Source organism: Phacochoerus africanus, chromosome 14 (genome assembly GCF_016906955.1).
Source record: "Phacochoerus africanus isolate WHEZ1 chromosome 14, ROS_Pafr_v1, whole genome shotgun sequence".
Taxonomy (NCBI): Eukaryota; Metazoa; Chordata; class Mammalia; order Artiodactyla; family Suidae; genus Phacochoerus; species Phacochoerus africanus.
In genome coordinates this window covers 19688388-19710123 of record NC_062557.1, presented here as the reverse complement: position 1 = coordinate 19710123, position 21736 = coordinate 19688388, and the positions used below count along the sequence as shown (strand labels likewise).

The 21736-nt window shown below is 55.7% G+C and overlaps 2 protein-coding genes across 10 annotated transcripts in view; one reads left to right on the top strand and one right to left on the bottom strand.

Moving 5' to 3' along the window:
- Positions 1 to 3305, top strand: part of DHX8 (DEAH-box helicase 8) — a 33425-nt gene extending 30120 nt beyond the window's left edge. For both annotated transcript variants that reach the window (XM_047759231.1, XM_047759232.1), the window contains one exon: positions 401 to 3305. In XM_047759231.1, coding sequence (XP_047615187.1) covers positions 401 to 620 — 220 coding nt within the window. In that variant the 3' untranslated portion in view covers positions 621 to 3305. The remainder of the gene's footprint in view (positions 1 to 400) is intronic.
- A 1008-nt stretch (positions 3306 to 4313) lies between these two features.
- ETV4 (ETS variant transcription factor 4) lies at positions 4314 to 21053 on the bottom strand. Of its 8 annotated transcripts, none has more exons than XM_047759233.1 (13): positions 20900 to 21053; positions 20247 to 20389; positions 19977 to 20070; positions 19709 to 19756; positions 11846 to 11899; positions 10563 to 10689; positions 9901 to 10062; positions 9395 to 9663; positions 7133 to 7207; positions 6906 to 6974; positions 6532 to 6704; positions 6160 to 6261; positions 4314 to 5210 (listed from the first exon to the last, which is right to left on the bottom strand). In XM_047759233.1, exons 1-13 carry the CDS (start codon positions 20943 to 20945, stop codon positions 4986 to 4988), a joined length of 1587 nt encoding a protein of 528 aa, XP_047615189.1. In that variant the 5' UTR covers positions 20946 to 21053; the 3' UTR covers positions 4314 to 4985. The 8 variants fall into 8 exon arrangements, with proteins under 8 accessions (XP_047615189.1, XP_047615190.1, XP_047615191.1 ...); XM_047759234.1 differs by having other exon boundaries at positions 10563 to 10686; XM_047759235.1 differs by having other exon boundaries at positions 9901 to 10044; positions 20900 to 21052.
- Positions 21054 to 21736: the final 683 nt, after the last annotated feature.

Sequence of the window (21736 nt, the reverse complement as noted above, 5' to 3'; positions counted from 1 at the left end):
TGGTGGTAGAGGAGGGCTGGAGGCATAGAGGCCTGCTTGGCTCTTCCCAGCTCCTTGTGGCAGCTTCCGAGGTCCTCTTCAGGGCCCTAGGGTTCTGCGGAGACAGCCTAGAACACCCCCCTCCTGTTTCACGGAACAGGAACCCGAGGTCCAGGGAAGGGATGTGATTGGCCCCGTGTCGCCTCACTCATTGCACCGGCGGCTTTCTGGTGCTTAGAGGTGTGCAGGCTCCTCGGGACTGGGGTGTGGCCGTTGTAAACAGAGACCGTGGTCTCCTTGGGGGGCAGGCGGGGGAGGTAAGAGAGTCAAAGGCAAGCTCAGCTGAGGCCCGCCAGGGACCCGGCTGGCCGTGCAGCGGGGCCCGTGTGGGAGGCTCGAGCCCTCTCTCTGTGCCCCCCAGGGTGGTCTACCACGAGCTGGTGCTGACCACAAAGGAGTACATGCGCGAGGTCACCACCATCGACCCCCGGTGGCTCGTGGAATTTGCACCGGCCTTCTTCAAGGTCTCCGACCCGACCAAGCTCAGCAAGCAGAAGAAGCAGCAGCGTCTTGAACCCTTGTACAACCGCTATGAGGAACCCAATGCCTGGAGAATATCCCGAGCCTTCCGGCGGCGCTGAAAGACAGGTGTCTGTCTGCCTCTCCTGCAGCCGTGGGCCAGGGCGTGGCCTCGCTCTCGTTGATGCCCGTCCTGAGGATACAGCTGTCCAGGGACTGGATATCTGAACCAGGCATTTCCTAAACTTGACTCCCATTTCTTCCCTGGTGGTGAAAATAGAAACAGGGATTTACGCCTTGACCAGAGCCTCCAGGCTGCACCCCCCCAAGGCGCTGGGGCCAGAGGGGCTCATAGCCAACGTGGGGGCCCACTGCATCACCTGCAAGAAGGGGGCAACTTCTGGAACCTTAGGATGGGAAAGAGGAGTCAGGGCATCTGACTCCTGGACTCGGGGAGGCCCTGAGGCCCTGGGCGGCCTCTCTCTGGAGGAGGGAGGCAAGAAGCTCTGTGACCGTGTTGGCTCCCTTTCCTGCCCCTGTCCAGCCCATGTCCTTTTGCTTAACTTCCTAGAAATATTTATTTTCTTAAGGGAACAAAGATGGTTTTCTATGGCTGTTTCTTTTAGCTGAAAGGTTAGGGTATTCTCTTGGGCGCTGGGTGGAGAGATTTGGTATCCCTGGTTTCAGTGAAGAGTCCCCTGAAACCAGAGCCCAGGGCCTCTTCAGACGGGCAGGTGACCCACGGCCAGACCCCCAGCCTCATTTCGCAGCAGCGGTGCTGCTCCGGCTCTGCTGTGGGCGGCCCCGTGACGAGCCGCATTCACCGCACAGGCGCCTGAGTGGTTACACATGCTGCCTGCTCAATACAGAGCCTCTCCCTGGCTCCCTCTCCCACTGCCGCGCTCACGACATGCAGCGTGTACTCTTTCCTTTGGAAACATGCAAGGAAGGACACAACTTTTAGTTTATTTTGTTTTTATTTTTATTCCTCCGAGGTCTTTAACAAAGGGTGTTTTGGTCAAAGCCTCCCTTCTTCTGCCCCAAACTGAAAAGCAACCTAACACCTCTCAGAGCCGAGCTGGTTTGTGGCGCCCAGCGCCTCTGCTCCCTGCCTCGTGCTTCTTGTTTTCTCTGAGCATCTTGCTGGGGAATGGCCACCTCCGAGTGCCCCTCTCACATTTTCTGAGAAGGCTCTGGAACATCAGGCAGTTGCTGCCAGGCCAGACTGTGGAACTTCTGGAAAGGTGGTCTTGTGGGGTTATTGGGCTCATCCTGTGTTATGGCCCAAACTGCCTCTCACCTCCCCCCAAGTAAGTTGGGAAATGACGTGAACGGCGGAGGTACTGAGCGATGGCGCGCTGGACACGGGGAGAGGCTGGAGGACATACGAGGACATACGGGAAAGTCATCTGTCATCGGGCAGCAAACCAGCCCCTCCAGAGACATCATTCTGCAACGACCCGGCAGAGTCTGCTGACCGTAGGCCCCACCCCTCTATAGAGTGCAGCGAGCGCCTGCCGTTCTGGGTGCGCCTCTCGGGAAGTCCAGGCCAGCAGTTGAGCGCAGGTCTTTACATGCTAACCTTTAAGGCCTTGGTGGGGAGAGACAGGGCAGGTGTCGACAGAGGAAACTGAGCGGAAAACGGGCTGGGTACCCAGCTCCCCAGTCTTTTATTTTTTTGGCTGTGCCCGTGGCAAGTGGACATTCCTGGGCCAGGGATTGAACCTGAGCCACAGCAGTGACAATGCTGAGCTCTTAATCGCTAGGCCACCAGGGAACTCCCCAACTCCCCAGTCGTAATTCCAGTCCAGGTCTCTCCAGTTTAGGAATAAACTCTGGGCTTGGTTGGCAGCCTGCCCATCTCAGCTGAGTGACCGGCACCAATGGCCCTGGCACCCCTGGGGTCATCACCCCCGAGGAGGGAGGTTTGGGGTTTAAGCTGAAGTTGAGAAGTGGATGTTTAACAAGCCAAGGATGAGAGACCAGCTGGCCGGTCCTCTTCCTAGGGTAGGACAAAAGCAAAAAGGACCCCAGCTCTGCAGGTGTTCCTTGAACACCTCCCCCAAGAGCTGGGGTCACTTTTCTGCCATGACAACATGGCTGGGGCCTGACCTTTTGACTGTCCATCAGGAAACAGCAGGCAGGCAGTATTGCCAAGCCTGCTCCAGGGAGAAGGGGGCTCCAGGCCAGATTGGAAAGGACTCGCCTGCTGCTCCTACACAATGGGCCCTTGTTTCTCTTCCTTGAACCAATATTTCCGAGGTTGAGCGACAGCCCAGGAGAGGATGTGGGTCTTCGTGCAGGGAGCTGGAATCTTCTCGCCCATTTAAAGTGTGTTGTTCACCCCATCCCTGCGGGAGCCTGGCTCAGGACTTTCCTGCCCTGCCCCTGTGCTGAGTCTGCGCTTGTCTGTGTGTCGGGGAACCATCCCCACAGGGTACGTGTAAGCCCTGCTGCTGGGTCAGGTGCCTGGGCCCAGGGTTCACCTTCATTGTCTGGAGCACGATGTGGCTTTGGCTTCTCTCCTTCAGCCAGAGACTTCTCTCCGGTGGTTGCGGTCGTGGTAGCATCTTTTCTCCTGAGCAGTGCACTCCAAGGATGAGGATTTGAACAGAGCCGTGAGGATGGCTTGTTAAGAGCATTTCAGAGGGCACCGGGCATGTGCCTCAGCCCATGGAAACCTTCTCCTAAATCCCTGCGCACCTCATGCGCATGTACTGGGGGCCTCAGGGTCTCCACGGTTAACACTTCTCACCATGATACCTTGGTTTTTGTGTACAAATAAATCGTATATTTTTGTTTCCTAACACCTTCTGGTCTTTGCTCTAAATAATAAACGTCAGCACATAATGTTTTCTGTTTCTGGGGAAGAACACACAAAAAATTGTGGGTAGGTGTCTTCCTGCGGTCTTGGCATTAGTAGTGGGCCGGGCAGTAACCGGGTTGGCCGGCCCAGCCTCTGCACCGCTGTGGTGCCCTCCGCTTGACTTAAGTGGATGGGGGGGCACCTGTGTTCACCTGCGCCTGGTCCTTTGGAAGCTGTTTACACAGGGGCTGGGTCTAGAACCACCCATTCTGCCCCTCCCACCTCCACAGCCACCTCTGTCATATCTGCTGTCACACCTCCTCTCTAGGTGTCACCCTTTCCAGCCTGGCCTCCCCCGAGCCCTGAAAACTCAGCCCAGGTTCTGGTCTGTCTCAGATCCAGGCAAGGAGACACCACGCCATCCCCCTCCCCTTTCCTGCAAAGGTCCAGCGTGCGCTTCTCTGGCCAGGACCAGCCTCCTGGCACCTCCTGCCTGGGCGCCTTTCTTTTCTCCCAGATCCTCCATACAAACTCTTGTCCCCAACGTCATCAGAAACAGCGACCTGGAGCCACGGCAGGAGGGGAGACACGTGGATAGCGTGGTCACGGGAACAACCGAGATCACAGAAAGCGCAGGCCAAACCTGGCCCGAGGGAGCTCCGGGAGGCCTCAAGGCTCGGGAGCCCTACCTGCCCCCCTTCCCTACCTGAGCAGGGAGATGGCTGTGGGAACCGCACTGCAGGGGCCCAACAGGCACCAGGCCAGATTACAATGTCCCCTTTGTCTGTTATTTTGCCATCCTCCTCATAATCCTGGGAGGGGGAAAGAGCAGGTATCACCGAGCCCGGATTTCAGAGGAAAAAGTCAGAGGTCAGTTGTTTTTGCCTAAAGCCACACAGCAAGTTAAGTGTCAGGGCCAAGCCCCAAACTCTGGTCCTCTGCCCCCAAGGCCAGAGTTCTCTCAACCCCAGCTCCTTCTCTGATGACTACAAAGAGGACAAAAGGGAACTAACAGGAGAAGCAGGGGCCTTTATTAGGTCTGGCAGGTGTAGTGGAGGTGGGGGTGGAATCCCAGGCCTGGCCTAGGAAAGGCAGAGGAGAGGCAGCGGGCCCCCGGGCAGAGCCCAGCCCTCCCTGCCTCCACCCAGCAACCTCTCCCCCACCCCAGGTTCCTCACTTTGGCCTCCCCCTGCCTCTGGGAACACAGAGCACCAAGAACTGCCGAGCAGGACCCCTCCAGGGCCACAGCCTGGAGCGGAGTGCAGGATGCAGGCTGCTCTCTCCCCACCACAAGGGATCTGGGGAGCCCCGTGCCCCCTTCTACACCAGGGTGAAGTGGGGGAAGCTCCTCTGTCCCCCAGAACAGAACAAACACTTGTTCTCTGTGATGGGCGAGAGAGAGCTGGGCTTGGCCTCTAGGCAGGACCTAGGAAGAGGCCGGAAGTGGAGCCCCTGGAAGAGCTTCCGCGACGCCACCTTCACACCCGTAAGTGTCTCCACTTTGCCTTCCTGTCGACCCTGGGGAGCAGCTCAGAGGCTGGGCCGGGGTGACTGATGGGCAGAGGGGATCTGCTCCAAAGACATCTGTGGGTTTCAGAGTGGGGGTTTCCCTGACACCAGATTCATCTCTATATACACACAGGGCAGCACCTGCTGGCCGCAGGGGAGCAGCTGCTGGGGGCTAGTAAGAGTAGCCACCCTTGGGGCCAAAGGGCTGGGCGGGCCCAGCCAGCTCTGGGAGGTAGGCGGGGCTCTCGTCCAGGTGGGACAAAGGGACTGTGTCCTCCTCACTGACCGGCCGGTCAAACTCGGCCTTGAGAGCTGGACGCTGATTGTCCGGGAAGGCCAGAGAGAAGAGGGCCTCGGGCTCGCACACAAACTTGTACACGTAACGCTCGCCGGCCACCTGTGGGGAGAGAGGCCTGGGTCAGGGTGAGGGTAGGGAGGGCAGCCTCCTCCAAGCCCAGACATCTGTGTGGGGTCCACTTCTCCTCCTGCTGCTGGCTCTTTTCTTTTTTGGCTGCACCTATGCCTGGGGACTGAACTGGCACCTTCACAAGAGACAAGCTGGATTCTTAACCCTCTGTGCCACAGTGGGAACTCCCTGGTTCTTCTAAAAAGCTGCCTCCCTTCACAGTATGTGTTCTCGTATCTCAACCTCTCGATGCTTTAGGCTTTTTGGTTACTGTTTATCACTTAAAATTTTTCAGGGGGATTTCCCATTGTGGTGCAGTGGAAACAAATCTGACTAGTATCCATGAGGATGCAGGTTCAATTCCAGGCCTCCCTTCGTGGGTCGGGGATCCGGGGTTGCCTTGAGCTGTGGTGTAGGTCCAAGACGTGGCTCGGATCTGGCATTGCTATGGCTGTGGCTTGGACTGGCAACTGCAGCTCTGATCTGACCCCTAGCCTGGGAACTTCCATATGCTGCAAGTGTGGCCCTTATAAAAAAAAAGCAAAAAATAAATAATGATAATTTTTTTCCCCTTTTTTAAGGGCCACGCCTGCGGCATATGGAAGTTCCGGGACTAGGGGTCACATTGGAGCTGCAGCTGAGGCCTATGCCACAGCCACAGCCACAACCACGCCAGATCCTTAACCCCCTGAGTGAGGCCAGGCATCGAACCTACATCCTCATGGATACAAATGGGGTTCTTAACCTGCAAAGCCACAACGGGAACTCCTGTTCATCACTTTTTTGGGAGGGAAATCTCGGCTTTGTCCACAGTTTCTTGACTTCTCTGGTTGGTTCCTTATCTGCTTCTTCAAACTTGCTGAAAAATGCTCTCCTTCCCCCACCCCTTCCCACAGCCACCACCCCCAATCCCCTTGTGCCTGGACCCTTAGCCCCTGACCTTCTGCATGATGCCTTTCTCATAGTAGTACCGGAGTGAGCGGCTCAGTTTGTCATAGTTCATAGCTGGCCGGTTCTTCTGGATGCCCCAGAGCCTGGCGACCTGGGGACAGGAAGACACAGTTTGGGGATGGTAATGCCAGCTCAGCAGAGGAAATTCGGGGTCAGGACAGAAAGAGTACTTGAGATTCTTGGTGCAAATTCTCAGCTGGCCCTGCAGCTAAGCACCAGCCCACAGACCACGGTTTGGCAGGAACTCAGGTTAAATGAAGCAGTGATGCCGGTGAAGGCACATGCCACCACTTCCCAGGTTCTCTCATCTCCAGGCCCCAGGGCTGTTGGGAGGAGAAGCGGGAACATCTGAGAGACCCACCTCCTCAGGCTCAATTAGTTTGAACTCCATCCCCCGGCCAGTCCAGGCAATGAAGTGGGCATTTGTCGGGTCATCCAGCAGGGCCACCAGAAACTGCCACAGCTGCAAGGCACCCCGACGCTGGTAGGGTGGTCCCTCTCGGAAGGCTCCCACCCCTTCCTGCTTGATGTCACCTGGGGAACACAGGAAATAGGAAGTGTAGGGCTTGTGCCTTCCACTCCCCCAAGCGACCCAGTCCCCTTGCTTGCAGGGGTCTCCCCAGGCTTGTTCTCATGAAATGTACTGTGATGCGATTCCTGGGGTGGCCGGGGTCGGGGGTGCAGTCAGAGGGTATGGATAAGACCCTGACCCTCTGAGGAGCAGTCATTTCTGACCTTCAAATTTCTCGGGGACGATGCAGACATCATCTGGGAACGGTCGCAGGGGTTTCTCACAGCCATAGCCTTGAGGAGGAAGTTGGGAGTCACTCAGATCTGGAGGTTCACTGATACGAGACCCCAGAGAGTCCAGAGGGACTCCTGGCCAGGAACCCCTCCCACAAGGCAGGACTCCCTCCTCCGGCTTGGGAAGGCCTGGCAAGGGAGGGAGGGGGCTGCCTTACCCATGGTCCCCTCACCGGGAGGGGGCCCGGAGAAAGCCTCTGTGTGGAGGTACATTGAAGCATATCCAGGGACATCTAGGGAGGAAGAAAGAGGAAAGGTGGCTGGGGCGGGGGCGGGGACGGGAGTCCTGCACACATTCAAAGAACTTCTTCCTGGAGTTCTCCTCTGGTGCTGCGAGTTGAGGATCCCGCGTTGTCACTGCTGTGGCGTGGGTTCAATCCCTGGCCCGGGAACTTCCACACACGGAGGGCAGCCAAAAACACAAAACAAAACACAGGCACACGCACATACATGCACACACAAAGAACTTCTTCCTGCCAGCCTCCCTTCCAGTTCTTTTCCCAGCAACCTGCCTACACCCAATCCCAGGGGGAGTTCACCCAGGGGGAGTGCGAAGCTCGAGGCCCTCAGCCTGCAGGCCAGGCCAGAGAGCCTATGGCAGCCGCTGGGGCTGGGCAAAGCTGTTCCACAAGGCCCAAGATTCCAGGGAACAGCTGTTTCCTGTGAGTTTAGCGGGGAGAGGGGGGTAGAGATGAACCTCCGGGGAAAGAGTTCAGTGTCCCAGCCTTAGACTCCCTTGGAATGGGGCTGACGTCCGGTCAGCAGGGCAGGTTTCAGCCCAGTGCGGGTGTGAGGGAGGATGGGAGGGAGGGGAGGGAGGAAAGGGAGGGGGGCGGAGGGAGAACCCGCAGGCCTCTCTCTGTGGAAGAGGCAGCAGTGGGCACTCCGGCCAGTGTGCTGTCAGGTCTGAGAGCAGAGACAGCGCACTATTTCATTCCATGCCACGGGCCCGGACACCTCCCCACCCTATCTGGAGGAGGCTGCGGTGTGGGGCCATCCGTTTCAGTGCCAGCCCCTTCCTGCCCTACCTCCTCCACGCCCACCTATGAATGAGATGCTGAAACCTGACACCTCCGGGAGGGGGCGGGAGGGTGGGCTCATTCATGCCTCCATTTTGTGAATGGAATTCCTGACTCCATTCAGAGGAAGCTGAAGGGGGAGGGGCAGGAGTTCAAGGGCATGTAACACGATCTCCTCCGGTCTACATCCTTTGAAGGTCAGCGGCTAGAGCGTCTCCCTCCTCCTTCCTCCATCTCACCGCCCGGCTCCGCTCAGGCTTAGGACTCGGGCTAGAGGAGAGGTGGTCCCTTCTGGTTCTCGCTGGGGCAGCCTGACTGTTCCGGGCTCAACTTCCCCCCACCCCAAAAGACAGGTCACCAGGAAAAGGGAAATTCAAAAGCTGAGTCTACACTAATCTCTGAATTTATTCTTTTCTCATGCAAATTTGCAGATAAACTCAAATTTGGAGCTGGTAACAATGTAACAGGAGCCAAGGTTTTCTAGGCCTTTTCATGGGCTCTTGCAGGCTTTGAGCTAAGCTGTTTACAAACACGGCTGCGTGCATCTCACTCTGGTCAAGAGCCAGGTGGAACTGGAATTTAAAGCAGTCCAAGAGTTCCTCCTGTGGTTCATCCTTAACAAACCGGATTAGTATCTGTGAAGATGCGGGTTCGATCCCTGGCCTCGCTCGGTGGGTTAAGGATCTGGCGTTGCCTTGAGCTGTGGTGTAGGTCACAGACAGTGCTCTGATCACAGTTGCTGTGGCTATGGTGCAGCTCCAATTGACCCCTAGCCTGGGAACCTCCGTATGCTGTAGGTGCGGCCCCTCCCTGCCCCCCCCCCCCAAAGCAGCCCGTATTTCCGGTACCCAGCTCTGGCCAGGATGGTGAGTCCCGAACAGGAAGTGGACACCACACATGAACCCTGCGTTCCAACTGGGAACCGTGAGCCTGGCTAGTTTCAAGTTCATGTTTCTCCTCATCCAAATCCCTTTGTACTTTTTAAACTTCTGTGGGGATAGGGACCAATGACATGTCCTATTCATCTTTGTGTCCTCCAGCTGCACACACTCATTCTCCTGGCACAGTATTTTTATCTCAATAGGTAATTAAACTCCAAACACCTGCTAAATAGGAAGAGGAAGAAATGCCTTAACTTTCCTATCCAGTCACAAGCTATCTGAGGGCAAAAACCTACTATCCCACTTATTTTTTTTTATCTGAATACTGGTTTGCTGATTGAAAAGTGACAGTTCTTTTGAATCTATGGTAAGTGGTAGGTGGGTGGGCTGAGACTGGTAAAGGGAAAAAAAAAACTTGTGGGGAGACATTCTGGGTTTCATGGAACCCCTTTATCACATGCCACCCCACCCAACAATCCCACCCAAACTCCTCCACTCCCTTCCCAGGAGCATCTCTTACCTGAATCATAGGAGAAGTCTGTCTGCTCCTGTTTGATCACCACCCCTGCCCCTGGGTACCTGTGCCCGTTGACTCCACCCTGACCCACTGCCGGCTGGCCGGCCTGTTCGTACAGGGGGTCAAGGTATTCCTGCTTGAAGCTCTGCTGGGGGTAGGGGGGGCAAGGCTCCGACAGCTGGTGTTGGTAGGGGGCTGGGAGGGGCTCCCGGCCCCCTCCCTGAGAGGGTGTGAAGGAGTGGCAGACATCCAGGGGCTGCTGGAAGAGGGAGCTAGATGTGGTTGGATGGAGAAGGAAGAGAAGAGAATATTAAACGAAGTCCTCCTTATGCATGCCTCTCCCAGAGTTTAGAGTGGGCTCCAGTGCGTGTGTGCTGGGGTCGGGGGCGGAATGGAAAACGTGGGAGTGCTGTCAATATCCCTTCCTCCTCCCGCCTCCCCCCCCCCGCAGGTCTCTTAAGGGTGATGGAGAACACTCTGGTGGGACCTGGCTCTCCTTGTCTCCTTACCCATGCTCCCTGAGGTACCCATGGCCAGGGTGGGGCTGGGAGGTGCCAGAGGATCTCAGGAAACTCCGTTGTTCTGCCCGGGGAAAGGGCTGCAAGGGCGACTGTCCGGGGGCACCAGGGGCTGGGGACTTGATGGCGATTTGTCTAGAGGGGTCATAGGCACTGGAGGTGAGGGGGAGACAGGGGTGAGGGGGCAGAGAAGCTGGAAGAGCCTCTTTGGACCCTTCGTTCCCTGGGAAGTCAGGTCACAAGGATTATGGGAGAAGAGCCGTGGGTGCCGAGACACGACCGGTGTGAGCCAGACTTGGGCTCCAGATGAACTCTTCTCCTGCCTTAATCCCCAAGCTGGCTCTATTCTTGAGAACACCTCTCCCCAGGCCTGAGCACACCTCTCCCCAGGCCTGAGCACCTGGATTGGGGTGGACAGCGGCTTCTCCAGCGGAAACACTGCCCTGGCCTTAACACGCATCCCTTGAACCCTCTGCTGCATTTTTCATCCTAACTACTCAGGAAATCCTGAGCTATCTCGCTCCATTACCAGGAGCTTGGACATCCTCTCTGTAGTCTAACCTGCGTCTCAACCGCTCTGGGGGTGCCTCCCCCCACCCACTCTCCTCCTCCTCCTCCATCCAACCTGTCCCCAGGGCTGGGCTGAGGCTCACCTGGAATAAAGGCACTGCTCGCCATGGTGGTGGGGGAGGGGCAGCTTCCTGCTACAGGACAGGGCCGGGTCGGTGCGGGGACTCTGGGGCTCCTTCTTGATCCTGGTGGTGGGGCTGTGGAAAGCTACTGCGGGGGTCAGGGGAGGCAGAGCAAGGCCAAAAAGTGTCACAGAAGAGGCCGGAAGAGCTTCTGACACCTTCTGCTCTTTGAGGACGAGCTGGGGGACTGGTACAGCCTCAGCGTCCTTCTCTGGGTCTCAGTTTTCAGAGAATCAGAGTCAAACACTTTCAAGAACGGTTTGGCTATTTCCATCACGTCTAGTTTCATACATCAGGCTAATGTCCAACATGAACCAAAGAAACTGTCTACAGTTCAACATTTAATGCCTTTCCAGCTCCCAAAAAACACCTTTGTAGGCGCGAGCGCCTCCCAACCAAGGGCCTGTGGTTTTCCTGACTGCTCTGGAAAATTCCACGGGAGAGAAATGTTTTCTTTTTTCGGGTCATAAAGAATCTTTCTTTTTCTGGTTAAGGCTGGCTATTAGCCCACTTGCATGTCAGCTGACTAGCATCATACACATGCTCCTAATTATCTGTGAAGAACACTGGCCTTTCCTGTGGCCCCTGCTGGGTCTGCAAACTCTAGCCGCCAGGCTGGTTCCAAGCCGGCAAACGTGAGAGTCAAAACCCGCCATCGACGGTTTTGTTGTCGGTTATTTGCGCTGTTTCATTTCATTGGTGAAGTTAGCTGAGAGCGTCTGACACGAAAGCAGAGTTTCTCAACACTAGCACTTGGGACATGTGGGCCAGATGATTCTGTTGGGGGTCCGTCCAGAGCATTGCAGGACGTGAGCAGCATCCCTGGCCTCGACCCACTAAATGCCAATAGCACCCCACCTTCAGTTGTGACAACTCAAAATGTCGACGGACATTGCCACAGGTCTCCTAGGAGGTCAAAGCGCCCCTAGTTGCACCAAAGTGACTTAGAACAGGAGAACTCGACTCTGCTCCACTGGTCCAAGCCCCTCATTTCAGAAATAAGAAAATGGAAGATCAGAGAGGTGAAGAGTCTGCTCCAAGGTCACAGAGCTAGGAAGGGCAAGCCCCATTGGAACCAAGGTCTTCACCTCCCAGTTACTAGTTGTTCTTGGAGTCCAAACCCAAGAACAGGGAACCCTCCTCTTGAGGAGAGAACAAGTTGGTCTTTGGTGATTCTCTATCCCTATGACTCATTTCCTGCCCTCCCCCCCTCCCCATTCCCTCCACGCGGGCCCTCTACTCACAGTTTTCTGAATGGAAATCGGGAACAAACTGCTCATCGCTGTCTGGTACCTGAGCTGCAGAGAGAGGTCAGAGGTGAGCCTGGGGTGTCGGGGTCCTGGATGGCAGCCCCCGGCAGACAGCATTATTGCAGCCCTGCAGATTAGCACCAGCCCGAGGGCAGAAAACAGCTTACTTAGGACCGAAGGCAACTCCACCCCAGGTCCTAGTGCCCTCCATGTTGGAGCCCCACGAACACCCCGGAGGGAAGGCTGCAAATTCTCAGAACCCGTCTGAGCAGATTCCAGAGTTTTGTCCTTGATGCTTCTTTGTCGTTTTCCCCCCTGTTTTTCTGAAGTGAAGGCAGCCCTGCCCCTCAGAATTTACAAAGCTCCGCTCACGGCAGACTCGCATCAGGGGTGGGCAGGCGCTGCAAGGAGTGAGATTCTGTGGGCTTAAAATCACACGGGAAAATCCGGAATGTGGGCCAGGCCCAGGCATCTCTCTGCCTTTTATACCACCTCCAAGATGAAAGGCAGAAATCTAGAGCCTTGGAAAGGAGAGGGAATGGAAGAAAGAAAATGGTTCAGGAGAGGTGAAAAAGAGGATGATAATGGGAGGGGGGAGGCTGGGGACACTGGCCGGCCTTGGTGGCTTCTTTCTTTGCTCTGCAGCTAGAAGAGGGAGAGAGGGGAGGGCTTCCCAAACTTGGAGGTCTGAGGAGCACTCCAAGGGTGCCAGCGTGGGTGGAGATGGGTTCGGGGATTAGGCAGGAAGACTAAAATAGAACAGCAGCTCATCCACGGCCTCCAGACTGGATATCCGGACTTTGATTTCTGGTTCTTGTCCTGGCCTCTCCACCTCCTTCAGGTAGGGTACAGCAGAGTACCTCTCCTGACCCCAGAGTCTCTGCCCACTTTTGCCCCTCTCCCAAAAATAGATCACAGCAGGAAGGGGAAGGGTAGACACCAAGAAGGACTTCCTGACAGTCAGGGAAGAGAGTGGCTCGAAGGTGAGGTAATGGAACCCAAGGAGGTGGGTTTTTCCTTCCCTGGAGACGGCTCTCAGATCGGACAATGGGAAAACTCATGGATAAAATGCCCAGAGAGTTAAGATTGGCTGGGAAGGAGGAGGGAGAAGAGGCGATGCCTAGAGAAGCCTACAGTCTACACAGGTACACATCCGGACCTCTATTGCTTCACTCCTGGCCAAGGTTCTGTCATTTCTTCCTTGCATTTCAGCCACAGCCTCTCATCACAACTCCCCACTTCCACGCTCCACATAGCTGTCAGGGTGATTTTTTTTTTTAAGGGCTGCACTTGCAGCGTATGGAAGTCCCCAGTCTAGGGGTGGAATCAATTAGAACTGCAGTTGCCGGCCTACACCACAGCCACAGCAACGCTGGATCCGAGCCGCATCTGCAAACTACCCCACAGCTCACGGCAATGCCAGATCCTTAACCCACCGAGCGAGGCCAGGGATCAAACCCGAGTCTTCATGGATACTAGCCGGGTTCTTAACCCACTGAGCCACAACAGGAACTCCCAGAGTGATGCTTTTACAGCAGAAATCCAATCACTTCTCTCTCTTGCTTAAAGCATGAACCCCAAAGTCTTGCCCTTGGCCTCCACAGACCCGAATGTTCTGGCCTTTATCTCTCTGACCTGCCTCTCCTTGCCTGTTACTCTCTAGAGCTCTGGTCTCCTTTTGGGTCCTCAAACCTGATCTGCTGGATCCCACCCTCTCCCCCACACCTTTGCCTGTTTTCTTCTGGCCTCGGAAGTCTTTGCTCACTTTGTCACCTCAGAGGCCTTCTCTGATCACCCAACCAAAGTGGCCCCTCCTAGCTCATGACAGCATCCCCACGTTATATTTCCTCCAGCACAGATGGCTACCTGGATGTCCTAATTTATGATTACATGTTTATTGTCCCTCTCCTCTACCCGAAAGACAAGCTCACTGAGGGCAGGGGCTTTATCTGTCTTCTTCATCTGACTTCGCCCTAGTACCCCTGGAACAGGATCTGGTTCAGAAGAGACACTCACTGTGTTATTCATCAACTATATGAAGAAACACACAATGACCCCATCCTCAAGAGGCCTGGGAGCAAGAACTGAAGAGATCTTAACCCACCAGCCCTTCCCTCCCCTGGAGGGCCCTCTCTCCACCACCAGGTAGCATTAGCTACCTGGCAGGTCCTCCTGAAAAAACACACCTTACAAAGGATGCTTTAGGCTGTCATCAATTGCTTGGCAGTGGGATTCTTTACCAAATTGCTTTAAATATCAGAGGTGTCAATTGCTTTTAAATACGCACTTAGGAGTTCCTGTCACGGCTCAACGAAACAGAAATGAATCTGATTAGTATCCACGAAGAGGCAGGTTCGATCCCTGGCCTTGCTCAGTGGGTTAAGGAGCTGGTGTTGCCATGAGCTGTGGTGTAGGTCGCAGACGCGGCTCAGCTCTGGTGCTGTTGTGGCTGTGGTGTTGGCCAGTGGCTACAGCTCTGATTTGACCCCTAGCCTGGGAACCTCCATATGCCGCGGGTGCCCTAAAAAGACAAAAAAAGATACATATATATGTATGGGGCAGTGGAGGGATAAGTTATGTGTATGGAATTTGCAGATGCACACTACACAAGGATTTACAGTATAGCCCAGGGAACTATATTCAATAACTTATAATAAACTATCATAGAAAAGTGTCTAAGTGTAAACGTATACAAGTATAACCAAATCACTTTGCTGTACACCCGAAATTAACACAATATTGTACATCAACTATATGTCAATAAAAAACAAACATTTATAGACAGGAGACTTCTTGACAGAGGGAACCCAACAGCTAAGGGTTTTAAGAATCAGGAGCCACCAGCGGCTGAAGAACTTATGAAAGAAAAGTCAGCACAGAACAATTCTAAAGTGACCAAATAGATCAGTAGAGCATGGACTCCCTTGGCAAAAACAAAAAAACCACATAGCTCATCTTTTCAGGAGTGCAACCAGGGGACCAAGGCAACCATTCTTAAACTGGTCCCAGAATCCTGGGACACTGGTTTTTGTTTGTCTTTTTAGGGCCGCAGGAGTGGGCATGTGGAGGTTCCCAGGCTAGGGGTCCAATCGGAGCTGCAGCTGCCAGCCTATACCACAGCCACAGCAACGCCAGATCCGAGCCACGTCTGCGACCTACACGACAGCTTGTGGCAACTCTGGATCCTTAACCCACTAAGCAAAGCCAGGGATCAAACCTGCGTCCTCATGGATACTAGTCAGATTCTTTTCCACTGAACCAGGGCAGGAACTCCCCTGGGACATTATTAAAAACACAGATTCCCAGCCCCCACCCCTGGAGCGTCTCATTCCATTTAGGTCTGGGTGGAGGCCAGGTATCTGTATTTTAACACACACCCCTGGTTGCCTTTAAGAACAGGCAGCTTTAGGAAGTTCCCTGGTGGCTCAGCGGGTTAAGGCTCTAGCAGTGTCACTGTTGTGGTTTGGGTCAATGCTGAGGCACAGGTTCAATCCCTGGCCTAGGAAGTTTTATATGCCTTGGGCACAGCAAAAAAAAAAAAAAAAAAAGTCAGCTTTGGAAAACTGGACAAAGGGAAGAATGCAAAACCTGCTCAGCTGCCCAGGGATGCAAAGCCCAAGCTCATTCCTGTTGTGTGCCTCTGGCCCAAGCATAGGTGAGATCCCCAAAGTGGCTGGATGGGGGTGATAGGAGCAAGATGACCAATATTTCCCTCCCTGCTACCTGGGCAAGGAGGGTCCCCAGGGTGGGGGAAGTTGACGCACTTGGAGCTCCCTCTGGGGCTTCATTAACTGCCAGTTTCCATTGAGGTAATGGGCTGGGGGCATCTCCTGCCGGCGTCACATGACTCTAGAGAGCCCTGGGGTTGGTCATCTTGCTTTTCCTCTCACCACAGGCCTTAAGTTTTGACCAGAACCTCCAGCACCACCCCCGCCCCGGTCCCAGCAGTCCCAGAGAAGGCCACCCCCAGCACACAGATCACAACTCAAAGGAGGTGGCACCATTCTCTTCCCAGGGCCAGGAGAAATCAGCCAAGGCAAGAATGGGCGGTGGTGTGAACCCCAGTCCCTGCTTGGCCCCTCCCCTAAAACACCAGCTTCTCCTGAAGGGGCAGGACAGGGACTCAATCACTCAGAGACTGTCAAGGTTGGAAATAGGAACAGTTACACGGAGCCTCGAGTTCCTGGAGAGCAGGAAAATTTCTAATTACCATGTTTGGTCTTGAGTGGAAGCCACTCTATTTATTTGTTGACTTGGCTGAGCTTGGGCTGCCAAGCCAGTGTGCCAGGGTCTGCCCCCAACTCCATCTTGGCACTAAGGTAGAGTTTACCTGCCCGGGCACATGGCAGATGATTAAGGAGGGGTCGGGCAAAGTGCCAAGCCACCATAATGCCCAGAAAGAGAGAATTTTAGGAAACATCCCTCCAATGGGGAGGAGTCAGTACAAGAGACAGGGTTAAGGGGCCTCCCAGGCTGGGCTCTAGGAGAACTGGGAGGTTCAAACAGCCAAGAAAGCTAAGCGCCCCTAGGTAGACCACTCATCTATACCATATATGCGCCATCACCTTCTCCTGCTCCTAGGGTCCAAACACAGGGTGAAGGAGCCTCTTAAAGAGTCGGGGGTGGGGTGGGGCAGGGAGAGGAATTCTCCAGAGCTTCTGATGCAGTGTGTCACCACTGCTCTTGGCTCTCACCCTTACCCCGCCCCTACCCTGGCAGTGTGCTGGAAGAAACCAGTTCTCTGTCTATGGAGGGGACATTTCCCCCCAGGAGCCTTCTGGAAGGAGAGGAGACAGAAAGCAATAGAGGAGGCATTGCAGCTAGGACAGACTGGGGGAGAGGATTAACCCCATCTACCTCCACAGACAGGCTGAGGTGCCGGTGCACACGCACGATTCACACAAGTCAAGGCAGCACACGGGGGCAACATCCACCATGCATAACCTTCTCACATGGGTGCTTTTTTTGGACTTACAAATATGATGGGGGAAAAGCCAAGAGCCAGAGGCTGAAGACCTTGGAGGAAGATTTGGGAGCAATGATTCTGATGAAAAGGAGAGCACGGACCCACCCCTTTGAGAATCTCATAAAAGCTATGGATCATTCTCTTCTTTGACAAATTCACATTCCTTTGTGTATGGTACACTCCTAAAATTTTTATACACATATGAACGGCTCAAGGACCCCTGCTACCTATCCAAAGAGCTTTTGGGAATCCACAGACCCCAATCCAGACTCCTGCTTCATACAAAGGCTGTACTTGGCCCAGAGTCAATGTTCCATACCACCAAAGAGATCAAAGTCATTGTCTCCGAGGGTTCCTGAGGGCTCCCGATAAGCCGGGAAAGGAACCCTGGACCAGAAGCAGCACATCTTTGACCATCACCAGACACAGCCTGCCTGAGCCTGGGTTTCCCTGCAGTAGCCGGATTCTTTCTCCAGTAACTCAGCAGATCCCAGGCACCCCCAAAACAGACACACCCTCTTAGCCTCATTTCGCCCCCCCCAACCCCTACCTCTTCATCTAGAAAAAACCCCAAACCCAAAGATGTCTGATCTTCCTTGGCAGAACCCTGCTCATGCTCACCCCCAATGATGCCCGGACACCAGGTGCTGAACCCACACCACCTCCACAGGGATCCAATCTGGCATCCCCCGAATTCTTTGCAGCCCCACCCACACTTCAGGGACCCGCTGCTTCTCTTCAAATTGGGGCTTTAGGAAGAAATCAAGCTGAGGGAGGGAGGTTGGGCTCCGGCCCCCAGTCGTAGGCGCCCCACCACTGGCAAGCTTCCAAAGGAGCTAGTCCCTCCCTGCCACCCCAAAGCTCCCTCTGGGCTGCAGGGGTCACTGACCTGGTGGGAAGAGGCAGGAGAGGAGGCTGGGGTGGTGCTGGGACGGTGCAGGGGGACAGGGCCCCGGCAGCTGCATCTGTCTCCGCAGAGAGAGTGAGAAGGAGCGATCGGCCTCAGCATCCCCCCCTCAGGCCTGGCCATCCATCGCCAGCTGGGAACCTGAGCTGCTCCCTCAGAAGGAAGGAGAGGGAACCAAGGAGATCCCAGCAGCCCCCCCCCCACCTCCGCCTGGCGATCCCCACCCCCACCTCCCCACCCACTGGATTTAAATGTACGGGGACTTCCAGGGCAGCAGCGCGAAACACACACCCTGGCTGTCACACAGACACACGCAGATAGACACAAGTACAATTTCTAGGCCCCCACCGCCAAGGGGTGGGGCTTCCAAGGTTGAGAGAAGATGAGAACATTGTCCTCCCCTTCCTGTTTCAAACCTAGCTGCTATCAAACATGCCAGCCTCGGAGCCTACCCTTAGATCACAGCCCCAGGGGGAGCCTAGGTGCCCTCCTGGGGAGCCTAGGTACCCTCAGCTGACAGACAAGGAGCCTGGTGAGCAGGACAGAAATCAGGCATTGGGAAAGGAAGTCTTTGAGAAACCGTGGAAACTGACACCACTGCGTTCTTCAGCTCCAGCCCAGCTCCTCCGGAACCATGGGCGGAGGATGGGCGGACTGGGCACAGCTCTGCCTGTAACTCAGAGCTGGGCACGCAAGGCTTGCAGAATAGGGGAAGACGTGCACACTCCCCCGGAACCCTCCAGCACCCACGAGTCTGTTCAGCCACGAATTCTACAAAATGTCTTGAGTGCTTGCTCTATGTAAATAGCCATTCTGTGAATGTACGCATTTGGGGGGATACAGATCTAGTCTCATTCCAAGGATCTAGTCAGGGATCTTTCCTGTCTACCCCAAGCTTTTCAAGATGGTTCCAGAGGAGCTGGGTCTGAGTTTAAGAAAAACTCATCAAAGATACCCAGGTGGAGGGATGGGGGGGGATCCCAAAGAAGAGAAAAGCCTTCAAGAAGGGGTTCCTAGTGCTGTGGCCTCTTGGTTTTCAGTGTGACAATGAAGGGACCTTCAGATAGGGCTGTTAACCCTTCCTTCTCAAAGACTGTCTAAACACCATAAGCCCCACCGAAACACCCACCATAAGTGCTACCTACAACCTAAACACCAGAAGCCTCCTATCCGCAGTCCCACTGGCAACAACCTCACGTCCAACCCAAACACACCAAGGAATCCAACCTGGAGGACCCCGCCCCCCCAGAACACACCTCTCTACCCAGAGGAGGCCCAGCAACTGACCCTACCCCAGCCAGCTGGCAGCTAGCCCCCACAGCAAACTGGAGGGGCAATTTGCCTGGGAAGGAGGTATTCAGGGGGGAAGGAGGCGGGAGATTCAGTTGCCATTAGAATTACAATCAAGGCTATTTAGGGGAGAAGCCCTGTGCTGCTTTGCCAAAGTGCTGCAAAAAAAAAAAAAATTATTGAAACTTTTGTTGTGCTTTTGGCTCAGACAGTAAATTGTTTGGTACTGGGGGTTGGGAAGAAGAGAAATGCAGGGGGTAAAAATTTGTGTTGGCAACTCCAGATGATAGGTAACAAATGAATCCCTCCTTCTCCCAATCCTTACACTCACTCCCCCGACACCCCAAAGCACACCTCGGCCCGGGCGGCTGGTGCCAAACAAACTTTGCAAATGAAAATTTCAACCAGGAAAGTGGGCCTGGGGCCAAGTTCCATTCAAATAAGCAAATACCCCACACAATGGTCTGATTCATCCCCAGGCCTAGTTACACAAGCCTGGCTCAGGGCAGAGAAAATAAATATCAATATAAGTATCCACGCTGGGTGCTGGAGAGAGCCGAGAGGCAGGGGACTTGGGGAGGGGGCTTTGGAGAGGCCCTAGAGGCCAGGGAGAGAGGAAGTGGGCTAGGCTGGAATACTAGGGGCAGAGAGCATTTCCCGTCCCAATAACAGAAAAGGTCACAAAACTACTCACCTTCAGCCAGCCACGTCTCCTGGAAGTGACTTAGATCCTGGAAGAGATCTGAGGGGTAATAATGGAAACGGAGAAGGTGAGGTGGAGGCGCTGGTGACAGAATGGGAGCCCGAGCGAGCCCGGTGACCTCCCCCTTGAGGGTAGAGGCCGAGAAGGACCAGAGTCTCCTGGAGGGCGAGTCTTTTGGAGAAAAGGGCGGGGGCTCCAGGGTCAGCTCTCGGAGTGTGTGAGGTGGGGAGGGTCGCGGCTTGCCTCTCAGTCTCTTTACCTTCGGAGTCGGGGGGCGGCAGGGAGCCCGGGTCCATGAGCTTCCCCTGCGGGACCATTAGCGCTTCGCGCAAGCTCCCATTTCCGGGCGATTTCTGCGGGAAAGGGGAAGAATGCCCCCGAGTCACCCTGAGGCCGCCTGGTCTGGGGGGCGGGGCTGGGGTCCCGGGGTGACTCAAGGGCGGGCAGCCCCGGACCCCGTGGGGGCCGTGGGGTGGGTAGGGGCGGGGTGCAAAGAGAGGGCGGGCGTGGAGGCCGGCGCGGCGCTCACGCTGCAGAAGGTGTAGGGCACTTGCTGGTCCAAGTATCCGCCTTTCATCCTCCGCTCCATCCGGCCGCTCCCTCCAGCCGCACTGCCCGGGCCCCGCGCGGGGGCAGAGACCTGGGGGCGGGGGGGCTGCGTTCGCACACCGTCTGGGGAAGGCAGCGAGGTGGGGGTGGGTAAGGGCGACGGGGAGGGGCAGTCGCGAGGCTCTGAGTCCGACGGCAAAACTTCTCCGACTCACTCAGGCGATGGGGAGATTTCCGCCTGCTGAGCTCAGCGCCGCCACCACTCCCCTCCCGCCAAAGGAGGTCCCACCTGCTCCTGGGAGCTGGGCTCGGCGTTTCGTTTGCTTTCTGCAGCCCTGCTTTGCCCAGGCTCGGTTACATAAGACGTGTGTGTGTGTGTGTGTGTGTGTGTGTGTGTGTGTGCGCGCGCGCGCTTCGCGCGCGCGCACGAGTATGCGTTCGCGCGCGGAGGAGCGGGTGAGGCGCGCACCATTCGCACGCCCACAACTCCTGCGCCCCCTCCAACCCTGAATCCCAGCGCCTCCCACCCCCTGCCCTGGAATCTGTGGAGGCGGCGGTGAGAGTGCAGTGCGTGTTAGAGGCTAGGCTGAGAATCACGGACGCTCTCCCTCTCTCCCACTCCCGCAGCCTCACCTGAGGCCCGGGCGTCTGTACTGGAGCCGCGGGGGGTCCCGAGCATACCCCGGGGCCGCACGGAGGGCCGCGGGGCTAGGCCAGAGCGAGGCGGCCCCAGCCCCAGGTCCCCAGCGCACCGGCTTGTTTTCCGGGCGCAGCCGACAGTTGTGAGCCCGGGGGAGCAGCTGATTGGTGCATTTCCTTCGCCTCTGCCTCGTCTCTCTCCCCCCCCCCCACCCCGTTCCCTTTGTTTCATTGACTTTTCTGAATGAAACCCCAGGGCCGGGCACGCCCGCCAATCCGGAGACTCGCCCGGCCTAGCCGGAGGGGAGGAGTTTCCCAGCCGCGGAGGCCAATCAGAACGCAGGGGCTGGCTCCCAGCTTCATTCACCGCTTGGGCTCCCATTCATAAAAAAATAAACTCCTCGCGGCCGGAGTTCATTCATAAAGAACTGAGAGAAACGGGGAAGCCGAGGACCCGACGGCTTCTCTGTGGGACTCCGCGGTGGCCTTGGGTCTGAGGCTCCGCTAGCTCCTCTGGCTGACGTCTGCATGCGTCTTTGTGCATCTGCGTGTACGTGGGAGTGTGAACATGTCTGTGTGCCCGCCCTGGGGGGAGGCGAGCGGACTTGAGTGCCCAGAGGAACAATAACAAGGAGCATTTATGAAGCGCTCTGCTTCCATGTGCTCATTTCAGTTCCATAAGCTGGCGAAGGGCTTCTATTGTTTCCATTTTAGAGAGACTGAAAATGAAAAATCCAGAGAGGGGTGGTGGCTTGGCTGAGGTCACTAGTGCAGCTGAGGTTTATAGTGCCCAGGCTCCTCATTCACATGTACAGCCCTTTGAGGCCACAA